The sequence below is a fragment of the Leptodactylus fuscus genome, chromosome 4 (genome assembly GCF_031893055.1).
Source record: "Leptodactylus fuscus isolate aLepFus1 chromosome 4, aLepFus1.hap2, whole genome shotgun sequence".
NCBI lineage: Eukaryota > Metazoa > Chordata > Amphibia > Anura > Leptodactylidae > Leptodactylus > Leptodactylus fuscus.
The window spans coordinates 205,752,795-205,769,759 of record NC_134268.1 but is presented as its reverse complement, the minus strand read 5'-3'; the positions used below and the strand labels follow the sequence as shown (position 1 = coordinate 205,769,759).

Sequence of the window (16,965 nt, the reverse complement as noted above, 5' to 3'; positions counted from 1 at the left end):
AAAGAAAGAGCAGGATCCAGCGATTAATAAATGGGATCCAGTGTGTAAACTCCTGTCCTGGGCTCTGCCAGCCTGGATCTAGCACTATTACTGGATGGAAAGCCCTGGATCTTGGATGAGATATAAGGGAAGGTAAGACTTTGTTGTGCTGTTTGCAGACAATAGAGGAACAAAGGCGATCATCACCATCCGGGTTCACATTCGATTTTGTTTTTTTGCAAAATTTTAACTCGGTTCGCAAATGTTTTTTGCTGTCTTTTTTTGTGCGCCTTTTCACTGCACATTGTTCTCTAAAAATTGTAGCTTTTATTTGAATTTTATTGGTGCGATTTGAACGATTTGGAATTGGAATCGGCGGCTGATCGATAATTTGCAACAACATAGCCAACACTGATAAGTTTACAGCCATAAATGTGCTGCACGAAGTGAGGGAAGAAAGTTAGAATAAACTTGCATGTGGAGCAGGATTTGGTGCAGCAGCAGAACGTGCAGGGAAAGTTGTTTTGTTTTATGTAGGACAACACAGGGTAAAATGATCAGAATGTGTTAAGGGGGTGGGGGTGGGAGAGGGGCTCATTAACTGCAGATCCAGGGTGTGAGGAGCTGCCTGGCCGGGCTGCACGTCTAGGAGTAGGGGGCTGCAAAACCGAGGGGCAAAAGGACAGGGTGGGTTGTATATTAGGTGCCTAGATAATGTATATTGCAGTGGGACAAACACTAGGTCAGGGGGGCATTATGCATGGCATGCAAGGGAATGGGGCACTTTATATTATTATTAGTGGTATTAGTCAGGATTGGGCATCGCTTTATGGGAAGGGTCTTGACCAGGTTCTACTAGTGCTCTATAAATTATATACATATTTATAAATAAATTATACACATATATATTTATATATGCACATAGCTAGATAAACAGATACAGTATATATATATATATATATATATATATATATATATATATATATATATATATTAGTATATGCACACACATGATTTTCTATTACACATCTGCATGTTTGATAAAGTGGCACAAGCATGCCAAATCCCTGGGATTACACAGCCACAATTTACCAGTCTCCAAGAATTGCACTTTGCATTAGAAAAGTCTCCTGGATGGCACATTATACTCTATTAGTCAGTTAGGACTAAAGAAAGCATCTCCTTAGGCAGCTAACATTACACAGGGCATCCTACTTGGCAGAGGAGACATCATTACAGGCTGCACATGCCAGGATATAATATCATGACAGCCAACATAAGTTGCAAGGGGCAGCATGGTGGCAGCTTAGTAAGTTAGCAAAGGGCAATGTGTTAGGGTGATATCACCATAGGTCACTTGTAAGTTAAAATGTATGTATTAAAATGCATGCATAATGACCTAACCATTTAGCTGCACATGTAGTATAAGGTACACACAATTTATAGATTGCAGCCTATTGAGATTTAAGGTTTTCTTGCATGTATGCATGGGGTGCAATGCTTAGAATCTATCTATCTATCTATCTATCTATCTATCTATCTATCTATCTATCTCTATATCTATCCATTTGTATATCAATGTAATGTGTACTTTGTGCAAAGGGTGGTGAAAACATGCCAGATAGCAAAGAATAGTAGAAAGAAGGAAGAATGTAAAATAAAAAATAAACAAATAATTAAATAAAAAATATACAATGTCATAAATAAATATAGAGGGAAAAGAGATAAGCAATGGTCCTGTATAACTATAAATGAGAGTACATATAACCCATGTGTCTGGGGTATTTCTACATGTATGGTCACCCTACACATTTACAAGTTATAATACTACACAGTGGAAAAACCCCAATACACTATCTAAGTAATCCAGCGGACCTGCAAAGACTACTTAATCTATAGAGTTACATTTATAGGTGCAGTATCTGGAGAAAACATAATAATATAGATCAAGGTAACACAGACTGTTCCAATTTGTTAAGAAAATAAGGGTTATTTCATAAGGCGTCTCTTATTTTAGAAAGACCTATGTCCCTCATAAATCCCATTCATTCATAAGTAGAAATTGAATAGGAAACTCAGGGGGAAAAAAATCTGAATCCAGGTTAAAGGCACGATGAAAGGCCTGTCCCTCTATATAAAGCATGGGCAAGTCTATAAGTAAATGACCAGGCCTATAATAAAGCTTTATATCAAATATTATTAACTCCCCACCTTCCAGAAGAAGTAACAATGTGTCATAGGTGTTACAATAATTGTCCATTTATAATAAAAGGTCTATAATTTAGTGTATGGTATTGTCATGTATTGTGATATAGTGTATGTATACTGTATAGTGTATGGTATTGTGATATAGTGTATGTATACTGTATAGTGTATGGTATTGTCATGTATTGTGATATAGTGTATGTATACTGTATAGTGTATGGTATTGTGATATAGTGTATGTATACTGTATAGTGTATGGTATTGTGATATAGTGCATGTATACTGTATAGTGTATGGTATTGTCATGTATTGTGATATAGTGTATGTATACTGTATAGTGTATGGTATTGTGATATAGTGCATGTATACTGTATAGGGTATGGTATTGTCATGTATTGTGATATAGTGTATGTATACTGTATAGTGTATGGTATTGTGCTATAGTGCATGTATACTGTATAGTGTATGGTATTGTGATATAGTGTATGTATACTGTATAGTGTATGGTATTGTCATGTATTGTGATATAGTGTAAGTATACTGTATAGTGTATAGTATAGTATTGTGATATAGTGTATGTATACTGTATGGTATTGTCATGTATTGTGATATAGTGTATGTATAGTGTATGGTATTGTCATGTATCGTCCTGCTGACAGTGACTTCTAGGCCTGTGGTATATCCTTATTGTGCACATGTGCTCTGTACAAAAACAAAAAGTTTTTGAATCCAGCATAACAATGTAATATCAATTTTATTACAACTCTTAGCTTTGCTGTAGAATGTGTTCCATCTTATAGCACATTTATGTATTATACATTATTTATATGGCTCCAACATATTCTGCAGCTTAGTACAGGGCAAGCACCTTATATGAGAAACTTAGTCAGTGGGATATACAATGTATTTTATCTATCTATCTATCTATCTATCTATCTATCTATCTATCCTATATGAAGCATGTATTCTATCTATCTATCTATCTATCTATCTATCTATCTATCTATCTATCTATCTATCTATCCTATATGAAGCATGTATTCTATCTATCTATCTATCTATCTATCTATCTATCTATCTATCTATCCTATATGAAGCATGTATTCTATCTATCTATCTATCTATCTATCTATCTATCTATCTATCTATCTATCTATCTATCTATCTATCTATCTATCCATCCATCCAAGTTGGGAAACGTGTGCTAACACAACACATAGGAAACCCTGTTATTTCCTATGACATAATAGATTGTGACTTGTGCATACCACTGTGTAGAGTCAGTGCATGAATCTCACTTGCTATAATCCAGTCTGAAGAGTTTGCAAAGTTTGGAAATGCAACTCTTTGATCATTAGGCGAGCCTTCACGCTGGGCTGGCACTGAGAGGGTTAAGCACACATGAGGATGCTACCTTCCTGCTTACAGCCTGACACATGTATATGTTCTATAATCCCCTTGTTTGTAGTATTGCCAAGAGCTGCAGCCAGGGCAGGGAGAGGAGGGGCGAGAGTGCTTGTGTGCTTGGGTTGGGGTTAGAGGAGGAGGAGGAGGTGGGACAGTGACATTAGTAATACATACTTATCAATGTCCATAGATCCCAAATAACAGGCAAGTCACAGCACACGTTATTATTTTAGTAAAATATAATTATTGTGGCCTAATGCGTGTAAAAGTTACCTTGTACCTTGCAAACTCACTGACTCCATATGCATCTTGTTAGTAAACTGATGATACTACTAGTGTATATTATGTCATTCTGTAGCTAGGCTGACTCTAGTATACCGTATACTCTCAGTCCTGGCTAGGCTAGGTCTATGCTGATAAAGGGTTTGTCTTGTGACTCTGCAGGCTGATGGAAACTAATGCACTTTGGCAGCAGCTTGTCTCATAGAAATGAATAGGATCTGTCACCGCTACTTGTTTTAACAAAAACATACTGTGAAAAAAACACTAGTTTGGATGTGACCTAATTGTGTTGTCGGGGCTGCTGATGTGTCTGCTGCAGCCGCCAGATGTGCAATAATGGTGACTATATCAAATTCCCTTCCAAATTTTGCAACATTGCAGGAGTTTTGGCCTACATGATTTTTTTTTTAATGCAAAATAGCAATGTAAAGAGATGAGATATTGCAGGTTCTGGGGAGTTACATTAGACCTCTATGAGAAGACCAATATAGCCGGGGCCTGGTACAGATTTTGTATTGTGGCCTAGGAACTGCATGTGACGCCTATTGTAAAATAACTCCCTCCACCCCAGTCGGAAAAAAAAATATTTGCAACATAAATTTAGCATCAGTACTAGACTCCCATTTGTGGGGTTACATCTGTGACTCTGTGAACTTACTGCTACTCCCTAAACACTGACTGTAATGAGGTTTAATGTACAGAATTTATGGACTTGTTTCCTGTTGCCTATATAGTGGCAACATAATCCAAAGTGTTGTATATCACCCACTATCTCCAGTGGGGTATACATATATACATTAGGGCCAACTTCATAGGAATCCTATTAACTTATCAGTATGTTTTGGACATATACATGAAAATGCAATTACTCTTCTACTTACTTTTTGTGCGCAATAAATTCTTATGGCTGAAGTTTTGTTACTTTGCATTAAATTGTACATATATATGTTGTATATATATATATTTCTGTGCGGACGAGTCAGACAAGTCGTGTGACTGCCCCTGTGTGAGTCAGGCAGAGTTCACACCAGTGTTTATCTCTGTGAGGCTGTAAAAAAACATAAAAAAAGAAGATCCTTTGATCCATCCCATTTACTTCTGTGGGGTTCAAAACTGATGCCAAAATGCATCAGCCTTCACCAGTTCAATCAGAATCCATTTTCACAGGATCCTTAAACCTCCATATTGGCCCTGTCCACACTGAGGATCATTTTTTTCCTAAACTGATGCACTTTATCGGTTAAAGCACTGTATACATGAAAGGGGTTGGACAAACGCTCAAAAACTTAATAAATATTTCATGCAAACTGTTCAAGTAAAAACATTTTTTAAAAATGGACCACTAAACTATCTAAAAATCAGCACAGAAAATAGGATTTATTCCAAAAAAATTGCAATTTTTTTTATTAGATCTGTTTGTTTCTCATCAGCTGAAATCCCATAGAAATAAATACAATTTATTTATATATCTACTAGTCTTGTGGGCATAAAATAGTAGTAGTATAGTGTGCCATTGTGGACGAAGAGAAAGCTGTGTAATGTAATAGGTATCAATGTGCATTGTGTAGAAAAACCATTTTTCTAAAAAAAAAAAAAATGAAAAAAAAAATTAAATAGATAAATTAAATGAATAAATTAAAAAGCATAAAAAAGAACACAATGACTATGTCATGCCTAGTTTATGGGTATGTTTATCCCAGTGAGCATGCATGCAACATGTCTCTCTCTAACTATATATATAATATATATATATATATATATATATATATATATATATATATATATATATATATATATAGCATTGTATCATTTGGCTTTGTCTGCACACCAGAAGGTTGAGTTTTGCAAGGAATCCTAACAAGTTGCACACAGCGCTGCCCTGTCTTGCAGAATCAGGGTCAGCCTTCTTTATTTATCTCAGTGATAAAGCACACACAGATGCGATAGACTTGTGCATTAAATATACATGCAGTAATAATGGCCTGTGCTGCAGGGGTTAAGCTGCAGGCTCTATAGCACACTGTGCATCCCCTGCTTTATCACGTGGTCACCACTGAGCTCCCGGGTTGACCTTTCACCTTCCCTCAGAGTTCCATTCAGAGCTCTTTCTCAACCCCCCCCTTCTTTTTTTTCTCTGTGGTCCTCAGGAGAATCCCTGATCAGGGCCCCGTGACGTCACCGGTGGTCAGGGGTTCCATTCACAGGATACCCCTCCAAATAGTCAGAGGCTCCTGAGCCACCTCAGGGACAAGGAGCTCTCTCTCCCCCAAATTCTAGACATCTTCTAGAATTATTAGCATTACTAGCTGCATCCCCTTCCTTAGCAATGTACGGTATAAAGCAATGAATTATAGGTAATAGATACATCATGCATGAAAACGTTACGAAAAATTAGAGGAGGACGCCCTATAAGCTTACAATTTATATCACGTATGCTACTCTACAACATGACACATGTAATACACATGATATACAACATGAAAACCACTCGAGGACTAACTATAGAGGGTGCGGAGCTTTCCGTCATACTTAGGCCCAAAATGTCTCTCTTTCCCATATACGGAGACCAATATTACAAGGGTGCATGATAGCTTGGGAACTTGTTTCCAATTTTGCATTGGGGCCCAGAAGCTTCAAGTTACCCCTCTGCTTATTATACAACAATTGTGTCCAAGGGAATAGCAGGGACACAAGCGGTAAACTATAAGTATATCTAAGAATTATTTAAACAAAAAAAAAAAATAATAATATTTTTAAAAAATTGCAATTTACCATTAAAAAAAATTCTAATGTGAATATTACTTTTCGCTAAATTCCCTAATGTGAATTTTAGGTCTCATCTCATTGCGTGCTATGAAGAAGATGTGGCTTATCATGTCTGATCACAGCTATATTTTCTTCACAGTGCTTTTTATTAATTTTATACATTTTTATTAGCATGATTAATAATTGTATGTATGAAAATAAATAAATATATGGATTAGTTAATTAATTAATTAAAATACTAAAGAATATTTTAGATTGCGGTCACATATTGCAGAAATCCATTTAAAGTATATGAAAAATTTTATGTCATTTCATCCACATATTGTATAAAAAAATAGGCCACATGTTTTTTAAAAATATTCATTAGAAAAACGCGGGATTTTAATTTTATATGTGGGAATGTTGCACTTTTCCATAGACTTAGGTGAGGAAGGTCAAACTAAAAACGCAGCAGATAAGCTGTGGAAAGCAAAATAATTTTTGCTAGTTTTTTTTTTTTTTCTGCAGTATTTTTTAGCTGGATTTCCACCATGTGTGGCCTTAGCCTGATTTTTAATTTTTTTTTTTTTTAACAATCAATATTATTTGTTTTTTTATTAAAAAAAAAAAAAGTTTCTAAATTTTTGAAAAGTAGTATGTCCCTATATTATTTAGTGATTGTAATAAAAGTGAACAAAACCAATGATTTTATGGCTATCATAAAATAAATAAATAAATAAAAACGTAGAAAGTGCCGCCTAATAATCCAGTAATAAAGACACAGGCCTTGAAGCTATCTTTTTTTTTTTTCCATGGGCCAAAAATATCTCAAAGTTTGCAGCTGAAGAGACAAGTGGATTGCATCATAATTATATAGGCATTTATGAAGGTGAATGAGAGGATTAATAGAACCATCAGACATTTTATTCAGGGTCATTCATTATTTATCATGAGACCGTACTCATATTAACTGTTAATTGAAATAAAATTGAAGGTGGCAAATAGCACAAGAATGAACTTGCATAGACCCCCCCCCCCCCCCCAAAAAAAAAAAAAAAAGAAAAAAAGAAAAAGAAAAAGAAAAAAAAGAACACAGGCCGAGTCTAAATAGGAGGAACTTGCCACATGTGTAGCTGTCAAGGTTCAGTGATCTGAATGAGTGAGATTCCTGAGATCTGGACCAAAAAACTACATTTTAATGGTACAATTCCAAGGGTAACCCTTTGAGTGCTGAACGATGCAGTACTTAAGATACAATGTGTCATAGCTAGAATACATTCTGGAGTATGTCAGAGGTAAACACTGCACAGGAAAAGGCTCATGTAAAGATGTCAGGGGCATGTCACACACTTTGTGTTTTAGGAAAGAAGGTAAAATATTATACAGAGAATAAAAGATAATAATTGTAAAGCAGAATATAAACTATTCAAGTAAAGGGGACGACCTGGTAGATACATCATAGGTATAAATATATCTCCTAATATTACATATACAGTACGTGCATAGCTTAATGAATATCACATAATATATCAATATATCATAGATAGATAGTATATATATATATATATATATATATATATATATATATATATATATATTAGAGATGATAGACAGATAGATAGGAGATAGATAGATAGATAGGAGATAGATAGAAAGACGGATAGATAGATAGATAGATAGATAGATAGGAGATAGATAGATAGATAGATAGATAGATAGATAGATAGGAGATATATAGGAGATAGATAGATAGATAGATAGATAGATAGATAGGAGATGGAAAGATGGATAGATAGATAGATAGATAGATAGATAGATAGATAGGAGATAGATAGATAGATAGATAGATAGATAGATAGATAGGAGATAGATAGATAGATAGATAGATAGATAGATAGGAGATAGATAGATAGGAGATAGATAGATAGATAGATAGATAGATAGATAATAGATAGATAGATAGATAGACACGAGATAGATAGATAGATAGATAGATAGTAGATAGATAGATAGATAGATAGATAGGATATAGATAGATAGATAGATAGATAGATAGATAGATAGGAGATAGATAGATAGATAGATAGATAGATAAATAGAGTTTCATATTTACATTCTTTGGCTCTGCAAATGACCTAAAATAATTGAAAACCCATTGACAAATGAACATCAGTGGGACTGATGAAACCTGATGCAGATTGATGCACTTAGTCGTCAGCTTGACTCCCAAGGACATTAATAGGATCCATCAATAGATCCATCATAATCAGTAAAAAAAAAAACATTAAAAAATTGCAAGTATGAACAGACCCTAAGGCCTCGGCCACATAGAGCAGTTTTTGATGTTTTTCCTTTTTCAAACAAAAACAGGATTGGATGAATAAAGAGGAGTAGCTTTAAGACCTTCCTTTAATCTGGCCTAATAGGTAATAATAAGACGGATTTTTTTTAAAAAAGTATGGCTTAACTATTTTTCATTATTGAAGAGAAAATCAACTTGTAGGGTTAATAGGATCTTGAGGCTCTTTAAAAAAAAAAATAAAAAAAAATTCTATTTTTGTGTAGAACATTTGGTGCTGCTCCTTCAGTAGCCTGGAAACCACAGACGTTAACATTAATGGGGCTACAGAGAATTTAAGGCACAGGACTTTTTTAATGTCGACCCTCCACCCTATCACCTCATGAAGTTATTCCTCTCTAAGGAAGAAATAATATAAATTTCACAGTTACCTGCCTGTTCGGAGGTTACACTTTTTGGTATCTGCCCCTTTCTTACAATAAAAGGTGCCGTTATTACATATTGTTGGCCATGTAACTTTATTGCACCTGTTTTTGGTTATGGACACTTAGACGATATTTCATAAATTCTACTGTGTTGGGTTAAAAAATGTTGTTCATAATGGGTTGATATACTATTAAAAGCCATATTAGCTCACCCATCTCTTGCTCCCATACCTGTGCAACATGGCTCCCTGCTGGTCTCTATTTCCTGGCCACACAGGAAATGCCATTTAACCAATCACTGACTGTGGCAGATCACCAGTGTGGCTAGTGATTGGCTGAATGGTCGTATCCTGTGTATCAATAGGGACCAGACAGTTGACCTGTTCAGCAACATAACATGAGCAGCAGGGAATTGGTGACTTTTACATCTTTAAGGCTGAGGCCCCACGTTGCGAATACAGTCCTATGAAAAAGTTTGGGCACCCCTATTAATCTTAATAATTTTTTGTTCTAAATATTTTGGTGTTTGCAACAGCCATTTCAGTTTGATATATCTAATAACTGATGGACACAGTAATATTTCAGGATTGAAATGAGGTTTATTGTACTAACAGAAAATGCGCAATATGCATTAAACCAAAATTTGACCGGTGCAAAAGTATGGGCACCTCAACAGAAAAGTGACATTAATATTTAGTAGATCCTCCTTTTGCAAAGATAACAGCCTCTAGTCGCTTCCTGTAGCTTTTAATCAGTTCCTGGATCCTGGATAAAGGTATTTTGGACAAACAATTCAAGTTCAGTTAAGTTAGATGGTCGCCGAGCATGGACAGCCCGCTTCAAATCATCCCACAGATGTTCAATGATATTCAGGTCTGGGGACTGGGATGGCCATTCCAGAACATTGTGATTGTTCCTCTGCATGAATTCCTGAGGATTTGGAGCGGTGTTTTGGATCATTGTCTTGCTGAAATATCCATCCCCGGCGTAACTTCAACTTCGTCACTGATTCTTGAACATTATTCTCAAGAATCTGCTGATACTGAGTGGAATCCATGCGACCCTCAACTTTAACAAGATTCCCGGTGCCGGCATTGGCCACACAGCCCCAAAGCATGATGGAACCTCCACCAAATTTTACAGTGGGTAGCATGTGTTTTTCTTGGAATGCTGTTTCTTTTTGGATGCCATGCATAACGCCTTTTTTTTATAACCAAACAACTCAATTTTTGTTTCCAAAATGAAGCTGCCTTGTCCAAATGTGCTTTTTCATACCTCAGGCAACTCTATTTGTGGCGTACGTGCAGAAACGGCTTCTTTCTCATCACTCTCCCATACAGCTTCTATTTGTGCAAAGTGCGCTGTATAGTTGACCGATGCACAGTGACACCATCTGCAGCAAGATGATGCTGCAGCTCTTTGGAGGTGGTCTGTGGATTGTCCTTGACTGTTCTCACCATTCTTCTTCTCTGCCTTTCTGATATTTTTCTTGGCCTGCCACTTCTGGGCTTAACAAGAACTGTCCCTGTGGTCTTCCATTTCCTTACTATGTTCCTCACACTGGAAACTGACAGGTTAAATCTCTGAGACAACTTTTTGTATGCTTCCTCTGAACAACTATGTTGAACAATCTTTGTTTTCAGATCATTTGAGAGTTGTTTTGAGTAGCCCATGATGCCACTCTTCAGAGGAGATTCAAATAGGAGAACAACTTGCAATTGGCCACCTTAAATACCTTTTCTTATGATTGGATACATCTGGTTATGAAGGTCAAAGCTCACTGAGGTTACAAAACCAATTTTGTGCTTCAGTAAGTCAGTAAAAAGTAGTTAGGGGAATTCAAATCAATAAAATGATAAGGGTGCCCATACTTTCGCACTGGTCAAATTTTGGTTTAATGCATATTGCACATTTTCTGTTAGTACAATAAACCTCATTTCAATCCTGAAATATTACTGTGTCCATCAGTTATTAGATATATCAAACTGAAATGGCTGTTGCAAACACCAAAATCTTTAGAACAAAAAATGATTAAGATTAATAGGGGTGCCCAAACTTTTTCATAGGACTGTAAGCTGCTTTTTTTTGTTGCAGATTTTGCTGCTCTTGTTTTTTGAGCCAAAACCAGGAGTGGATTGAACAGAAGGGAGAAGTATAAGTGTTTTTTTTTATATATTTATCATTCTGATGTAGTCATCAAAAAGCTGCAGCCAAATCTGAAACAAAAAAAGCAGCTTTTTCACAACGTGGGCCCTTAGCCTAATTTTTTAAACCCATTTTGAGCCTGTTGACAATTTATTTTGTTCCTGCCATACAACCCCTTGATGATACAAATTGATTTATTCCTGCCTCTGTTTTTTTGTTGCTTTTTTAAATTTCCATTTTTTAAAAAATTTGTCTTTTTACACAAGAATTTCATTATTCGATTATAAATTGGATCATTTTAGAATTCTTTGTTCTAAAAATTTATTATTAGACAGAGTAGGCTAGCCAGCATATACAACTCTCTGATCCTATCTTTTTTGATATTTGCAAGTAAATTAGAAAATGTACACAGAAATTTGGATTTGCACATGTTTTGGTCATATTTAGGAATGCAGAAAAAAATGCGGTGTGTCCGAGGACAATTTCAGATGGCCAAAATACGGTGCATTTTAGGGGATGTATTACTTCTGCAACATCTGGATTTTGCACATGTGGATCATCATAGAGTTCTATGGTGATCTAAGGGGGGGAGGCTAGTGTTTGGGAACGTAATATGGACTCTAAAATGTGGCCTTATTCAAATGAATGTCAAAAATGGTAGTGTGATTTTTGTGGAACAGTTGTCACATGGCTGTTTTTGAAACACATTGATTTCAATAGGGATATTCACATGTCTGTATCTTTGTGTGGTCTGTTTTTACGGACATGTTTTCTGTGTGGCCTGTTTTTACGGCCATGTTTTTTGGGTGGGCTGTTTTTTAGGACGTATCCTATTTCTGTCCATTTTCACGGATCACTAATAGACTAAGAGGTTCCAGAAAAAATGGATTGCATATGGATATACAACAACTGTCAAAAACCGTCCAATTATTTTGTTTTTGACAGCTGCTATATGGCCACGGTCATGTGATTATAGCCTATTAAGTCAACACTAGGAACGGAACCTACAAAGAGAAAGTATAATGGAAAGATTTGCAATTCTTCTTGTCTGAAAAAGGAAAATGTGGCCAAAGTCTGTTCATACAATTTCTTTTTTTCTAAGTGATGCAACTTTTTTTGCAACTTTTTGATGCAACTTTTTTGTTGTTGCATTAAAGAGGACTTGTCAACAGCTCTTAAAAGCAAAATGACATGCATCATCTGATGGGCGCTGTCACCCTGAGTATTTTGGTGTTTTTTTCATCCAATCCTGTTCAGCCATTCCAAAGTTATAAGCCCTTTTAGTGGAAAAACAGATTAGGTCTAAATCTGCATGGCATACGGCTCACAGAGAGACCACAGTGTTACCGCCCACTTGGCTAGTAGACCCTAATTTGCATCAACACTAACAGGGCTTATATCTTTGGAATGGCCGAACAGATTTGGATGAACATAACACCAATACGCTCAGGGTGACAGCAACGATCAGATGATATATGTCACCGGGCTTTTCAGACCTGGTGACGAGTCCTCTCTAATGCAACAAAAAAAAGTCCAATACCCATAATAGTACCAGTATCAGCAATTCAATGAAAGCTTCTAGAGAAGTCTTAGAAAAAAATTTCCCACTCGCAACAAAAATAATTTCTCTAAAAATTCTAAACAATTCTAAAATTCTAAACAAAATTCTAGAATTCTAAAATTCTAAACAATAAAAACTGAATTATAAAAAAATAAATAAAAATCAATGATAATATATAGAAAATATAATAGAATTTACAAATTAACTACAGCAAGTCTTGACCTGGTAAGACTGTCAGATCTTAGGCAAACTAAGCCACATGGCCTAAACGCGCCCTCCCCCCCCCCACACACTGATATGGAACCTTCCCTGTACCTTCATTATATTATATAGCATTCATATAGGAAATGAAATGTATTTTTAATGTCACGTCAATGATATTAATTGAGACTGAACACGACATGAAAGGTCTGTCATCTTGTGTTCGGGGGGCATACATCATATCGTATATACACCAGGCAATATAGAAGTTAAAGGGCTCAGCATGGTGACTGTTTACATTAACTAGAATGATTCCCTTTGTCTTCGTGGAAAAAAAAAAAAAATTGAGAACACGCTATCTGTACAGCAGGTCCCCTATGTGGTTGTCATGTGGTTGGCGTCCTTGTGCCTTTGCTGTGTGTGTTTTTTTTGTTACTATTTGTCAGTTAAAAGGCTGAAGGGTGTATATATGTGTGTATATATATAGATTAGATAGGTGTATCACTGGGGGTGGATGAGCATGTTTGTAACGTCTGATAAACAACACCGCTTCCTCCTCTCACCCACAAGTGCACAGGAAAGGGGGTTACACTAAGTTCCTGTTGAATATTAGCAGATTAACTACATGAAGGCGCATAAACTCTAAGCTCTCTGGTTTGCATGGCTGCAACCCCACATGGTATTATAATCACAAGGGGAGAGGGTGACGGCTACAATGAGTTTCTAAACCTGTGGTTAGGGTTTTGCAACGTGCCATTCACCATACTAGGGGTATTTCACGTTTATATGACTTGGCTGAATGGCTTTCTCAGTTTGTTTGTTTAGTTGGTGATAAGAGAGGAATATTTTATGAGCTTAAACTTCAACCTGCTGAGATTTAAAGCAAACAGTAAGGGCCATATAGCTGCCAGGGGGAGAGAGAAGAAGGGACTGCAATGTGAGATGGGAGAGTGACGGATTACATCTGCATTCAGAGCACAGCTCAATCGCATTTAGGTTCAGGACCCGCGTAGCGCCCTGCAGCAAAAAAAAGCGCTGCGGGAAAAAACGCGGCAGCAACGCATTACATAGAAAGTCCGCTGAGGTGGATTTTCTGCTTCCATTATGCCTATAGGGAAACCACCGGCGTTTCCGTAGGTATAATTGACATGCTGCAAATTCCAAAACTGGAAATTAAAGCGTGTCCGCTGCGTGTGTTTTTACCTAAAATGAGGATGGGATTTGCTAGACTCTCATCCGCCTTTCAGTGACTGTAAAATGTTGCATTGTTTTCCCGCAGGGTTTCCGCCATGGCCAAACTGCGGTGTTTCCACCATGTGCGGTTGCCTTAGGCTAAGGCCCCACGGGATGATATGCAGTGATTAAGCGCTGCGGGAAAAAACGCAGCGGGAACGCATCGTGGTTAGAGATGAGCGAACAGTGTTCTATCGAACACATGTTCGATCGGATATCAGGGTGTTCGCTATGTTCGAATCGAATCGAACACCGCGTGGTAAAGTGCGCCAAAATTCGATTCCCCTCCCACCTTCCCTGGCGCCTTTTTTGCACCAATAACAGTGCAGGGGAGGTGGGACAGGAACTACGACACCGGGGGCATTGAAAAAAATTGGAAAAAGTCATTGGCTGCCGAAATCAGGTGACCTCCATTTTAGACGAATAGTGGATTTCAAATCCGGGTCATATGAGAATGTGAACTTTGTGACTATGAGACAGGGATAGCTGTACAGGCAGGGATAGCTAGGGATAACCTTTATTTAGGGGGGAATGTTATTAAAAATAACTTTTTGGGGCTCTATCGGGTGTGTAATTGTGATTTTTGTGAGATAAACTTTTTCCCATAGGGATGCATTGGCCAGCGCTGATTGGCCAGAGTACGGAACTCGACCAATCAGCGCTGGCTCTGCTGGAGGAGACGGAGTCTAAGATCGCTCCACACCAGTCTCCATTCAGGTCCGACCTTAGACTCCGCCTCCTCCAGCAGAGCCAGCGCTGATTGGCCGAATTCCGTACTCTGGCCAATCAGCACTGGCTAATGCATTGTATTGGCGTGATGAAGCAGTGCTGAATGTGTGTGCTTAGCACACACATTCAGCTCTACTTCATCGGGCTAATAGAATGCATTGGCCAATCAGCGCTGGCCAATGCATTCTATTAGCTTGATGAAGCAGAGTGTGCACAAGGGTTCAAGCGCACCCTCGGCTCTGATGTAGCAGAGCCGAGGCTGCACAAGGGTTCAAGCGCACCCTCGGCTCTGATGTAGCAGAGCCGAGGGTGCACTTGAACCCTTGTGCAGCCTCGGCTCTGCTACATCAGAGCCGAGGGTGCGCTTGAACCCTTGTGCACCCTCGGCTCTGCTACATCAGAGCCGAGGGTGCGCTTGAACCCTTGTGCACACTCTGCTTCATCAAGCTAATAGAATGCATTGGCCAGCGCTGATTGGCCAATGCATTCTATTAGCCCGATGAAGTAGAGCTGAATGTGTGTGCTAAGCACACACATTCAGCACTGCTTCATCACGCCAATACAATGCATTAGCCAGTGCTGATTGGCCAGAGTACGGAATTCGGCCAATCAGCGCTGGCTCTGCTGGAGGAGGCGGAGTCTAAGGTCGGACCTGAATGGAGACTGGTGTGGAGCGATCTTAGACTCCGCCTCCTCCAGCAGAGCCAGCGCTGATTGGTCGAGTTCCGTACTCTGGCCAATCAGCGCTGGCCAATGCATTCTATTAGCCCGATGAAGTAGAGCTGAATGTGTGTGCTTAGCACACACATTCAGCTCTACTTCATCGGGCTAATAGAATGCATTGGCCAATCAGCGCTGGCCAATGCATTCTATTAGCGTGAACTGAGTTTGCACAGGGGTTCTAGTGCACCCTCGGCTCTGCTACATCAGATTGCTACATCTGATGTAGCAGTGCCGAGTGTGCATCAGATGTGTAGTTGAGCAAAACTGACTCAGCACTGCTAAGTCTCTGCATTCGCATAGGAATGCATTGGCCAGCCTTCGGCCAATCAGCGCTGGCTCTGCCGGAGGAGGCGGAGTCTAAGGTCGGACCTGAATGGAGACTGGTGTGGAGCGATCTTAGACTCCGCCTCCTCCAGCAGAGCCAGCGCTGATTGGTCGAGTTCAGTACTCTGGCCAATCAGCACTGGCCAATGCATTTCTATGGGGAAAAGTTAGCTTGCGAAAATCGCAAACTGACAGGGATTTCCATGAAATAAAGTGACTTTTATGCCCCCAGACATGCTTCCCCTGCTGTCCCAGTGTCATTCCAGGGTGTTGGTATCATTTCCTGGGGTGTCATAGTGGACTTGGTGACCCTCCAGACACAAATTTGGGTTTCCCCCTTAACGAGTATATGTTCCCCATAGACTATAATGGGGTTCGAAACCCATTCGAACACTCGAACAGTGAGCGGCTGTTCGAATCGAATTTCGAACCTCGAACATTTTAGTGTTCGCTCATCTCTAATCGTGGTTCTTCCTGCAGCGCTTTGAACAGAAAGTTCACAGAGTTTTCCTCCGCGGACTTTCTGTTACCATTATATCTAGGGGCGTTTCCATAGACATAATTGGAAATTTTGGAAATTGCAGCATGTCTGCGCTGCGGTTTTTCCCGCAAAGTGCGCATGGGATTTGCATAAATCCCATACACTTTGCAGATAGTGTAAAACGCTTTCATTTTTCCCGATCTTCTTCCGTTTTGGAGGACTCCGT

At 38.4% G+C, this 16,965-nt stretch overlaps 1 protein-coding gene across 3 annotated transcripts in view; it reads left to right on the top strand.

Moving 5' to 3' along the window:
• The window catches only part of MLLT10 (MLLT10 histone lysine methyltransferase DOT1L cofactor), a 220,057-nt gene continuing 203,092 nt past the window's right edge, over nucleotides 1–16,965 (top strand). For all 3 annotated transcript variants that reach the window (XM_075271697.1, XM_075271694.1, XM_075271693.1), the window contains exon 1: nucleotides 1–132. In XM_075271697.1, the coding sequence (XP_075127798.1) occupies nucleotides 95–132 (38 nt within the window). In that variant the 5' untranslated portion in view covers nucleotides 1–94. The remainder of the gene's footprint in view (nucleotides 133–16,965) is intronic.